We start from the raw sequence: 3,003 nt of genomic DNA on the forward strand, positions 1-3,003 counted from the left end.
GATTCACGCATCTTCTCCACTAGGCTGGGGTCTCCAAGGGACCTGTTTGCAGACGTACCGATTGGGGGGTCCCTTACACCCAGGGAGCAGGCGCCAAGGGATGGCTTGGGCCCCTGCAACTTCCCTAAAGTCGCCCCCCACCTCATTACCACCTGGCTGCTTCGCAAAGTGCTGCAAGGGGGCAAGCCAAAGCCCCACCCCCGCCAGATCGTGACCCTCCTCAGGCCTCCAGGGACACAAAGTGCCCTCGGAGATCCAGGCCAGGACCCGCCCCGGCCACGCAATCGCTGTGTGACCCTTAGTCAGTGACTTCACCTCCCGGAGCCTGCTATCCTCGTCTATGTGAAGGAGACACAGACACACAGGAGGCGCACAGACGAGAAGCTAAGACTTTATTTGCCACCCAAGACCCCTGCACCCCGTCCGCACCCGCCCTCCTGGGAAGGCTCAGAAGATCTCCACCAACTCCAGCTGCACGTCCCCGCCAATCTCCAACAAGCGCGCGCGCTCTGGTGGGAGCCGGTAGACAAAGTGGTGGTATTCCGAGTCCGCGACCACAACCTGCAGGGGCGAGGAGACAGGGTTTAGGGTTCCCGAGGCGACTGCGGGGTCATTCCCGACTCGTACCCACGCTGCGTGACCTCGTCACCCACGCAACCCCGCGTTAAGGAAAAGGGCTACTCTTGATTCTAAGCCCTTGCCGTGAGGATTCAATGAGTTCATTGTTGGCACGGGAGTGCTTTTTAAGCTTTGGCGGTGGATGTGGTCTCCGCGGGGCCCGCGTCCACCGCCTCACTGTGACGCACAGATTGAAAGTGGAGAACGGCCTGGGTGGCGGAGGGTCTACAGCGACCACTCCCTGCTGGGACTTATTTTGGGTCCTGTCTCCCAACCCATCCATTCCCCTGCCCCAGAGCCGCTACGTCAGACGCCAGTGGACAGGGAATAGGGTCCGGGATGTCCACGCCTCCCCGCTAGACACCCACCCTTTGGGCTCTTGCTCTCGCGTCCTTGCCACCGCCATACGCCTGCCCTCAGTGCGCTTGCGCCACGGGAGGTGAGGGACTGGGGACGCCCTGCCCAGCCTTGGCCGCGCCTTTGCTCCCCACCTCCGCCAAGGGCCTTCCTGGCCTTGCCAAGGGAAGAGACCTGGGTGTTGGCGGCCACCCCTGTGGCAGAGACGCACCTTGAAGCCTCTTTTGCTGGCGAGGAGGAGCAGGTAGAATTTCTGCCCACGCTGGAAGGGAATGCCGAAGCCACGCTCCTCTGGGCCCCACTCGCCACACTTCAGGGTGTTGAAGACCACCGTGGATTCATCCAGCCGGGGGTTGAAATGCAGGACGGTCTCACTCTCCGGCTCCTCACTGCACAGCAGGTTCATGTAGAACCTGGTAGGTGGCGGATGGGAGGGGGCGTCGGAGAGAGGACTTACCGATTGCCAGAGCACATCCAAGTTTACAGGGACCTGAGAGCCACACGCCAGTGAAGGAGGGGTGGTGGACTGAGGGCCAAGGAGCCCAGATCCCAGGACATCCAGAAACCAACTGGGGACCTGGACACACAGCCACCTAGGCGAGGGGCACTGGACTACGGCCTGGGTCCCCCTCATTTCCAGAGTCTGGGAGTTGCCAAGGAGTCCTGGTCCTGAAGACCAGGGTGCTCCTGGTTCCCAAGTGTTCTCCTGTTCCCAGCCAGAGTGCTCCTGATCCCCCAATGCCCAGAGGGCTGGGGACAACACCAGGGACTCCAGTATTCCCAGGCATCGTAGATTCCCAGAAATCCTGACGCTCCCGACCCAGGAAGTCATAGGTTTGATTGCTGAGGCCTCCCAGGTGCCCAGGGCACCTCTGACTCACAGGCTGTTTTTCCACAGTTGCTTCAGACTCAGACTGGAAGTCATAGGATTATAAGTAAGAACCTTGGATTTCCCTGGATCCCCCAGATTCTTAGAAGGATGCAGGGACCCCAGGTACACTGTCCTGGGACAAATGAGTGAAGACATCAGATTCCAGAAGGTGGGAAATAGCCTGGGGATTCCAAGATCCTGGTGGGAAAAGTTGGCCTGGGGCTTCGTTCTCTGGGCTGTAAGAAGTGAGGTCAGCTGAGCCTGGAGACCTCCCACCCCTTACCGCTGAGGCTTGGGGGGTCTCACCTGTCAGCCCCTCTGGGGACAACACCACGAACAAGCATCACGGTGCCGACTTCGAAGCCATCAGGCAGCGAGGTCTTGTAGGGCACATTCTGCAGCAGCAGGAGTGCGGGGGCCAAAGTGGATCAGGGAGGCAGAGGAGAGAGACAGATGGGTCAGCACCGGGGAGAACATGACCAGGACCCAGACCAGCAGAATCAGAGAGCAGAAAGGGCACAGAGGCAAAGGAAAGAGAGCCAGGCGTAGGGAAAGCGTTGGAGAGCAGAACACAAAGAATCAACAGGAAGATATTCAGAGAGGTAGAAAGTAAGGGGGAAACACCAAGGGGGAGATGGGAGCATGGGATGGATTGGGTCAACCCAGAAACAACAGCCCAGAACGTCATAGCACGCCCGAACACCCACTTTCTCCTTGAAACAGGAGACCTCAGCCAAGCCCCAGCCCCTTCCCGATTCCGGTGCAGCCTCCGGTCCAAAACCTCCCCACCTCCACACCCCCGAAGCACTCACATATCTCCCTGCCATGGCTGGAACAGCGGACAGGCAGTGGTGGTGGTGGGTATGGCTGCTGGGACCTTAAGTAAAAGCAGGGCGTGGCTGGCCCTGGTGACTCACCATCACCCCTTTCCACACCCACCACCCACACCTGGCACAGACCCTGGCCCTGGGGCCATGCTGGCCAGCACCCTCGTTCTAGGGCCTCTGACACCCCTGCAATCCCTGAGGATTCCCAGGTGTACGGTCCCTCTCCTCTGAGCTAATAATGATAGGAACAGTTAACAATAACGATAATAATAACATTATAGGGACTTCCCTAGCAGTGCAGTGGTTAAGAATCCACCTGCCAGGGGAGAG

At 59.3% G+C, this 3,003-nt stretch overlaps 1 protein-coding gene across 1 annotated transcript; it reads right to left on the bottom strand.

Moving 5' to 3' along the window:
• Positions 1 to 375: 375 nt before the first annotated feature.
• LGALS7 (galectin 7) lies at positions 376 to 2,780 on the bottom strand. Its single transcript, XM_082367502.1, has 4 exons — positions 2,659 to 2,780; positions 2,153 to 2,241; positions 1,187 to 1,388; positions 376 to 561 (listed from the first exon to the last, which is right to left on the bottom strand). Exons 1-4 carry the CDS (start codon positions 2,671 to 2,673, stop codon positions 448 to 450), a joined length of 420 nt encoding a protein of 139 aa, XP_082223628.1. The 5' UTR covers positions 2,674 to 2,780; the 3' UTR covers positions 376 to 447.
• Positions 2,781 to 3,003: the final 223 nt, after the last annotated feature.

The sequence above is a fragment of the Balaenoptera borealis genome (assembly GCF_965194805.1).
Source record: "Balaenoptera borealis genome assembly, chromosome: 19".
Classification (NCBI taxonomy): Eukaryota; Metazoa; Chordata; class Mammalia; order Artiodactyla; family Balaenopteridae; genus Balaenoptera; species Balaenoptera borealis.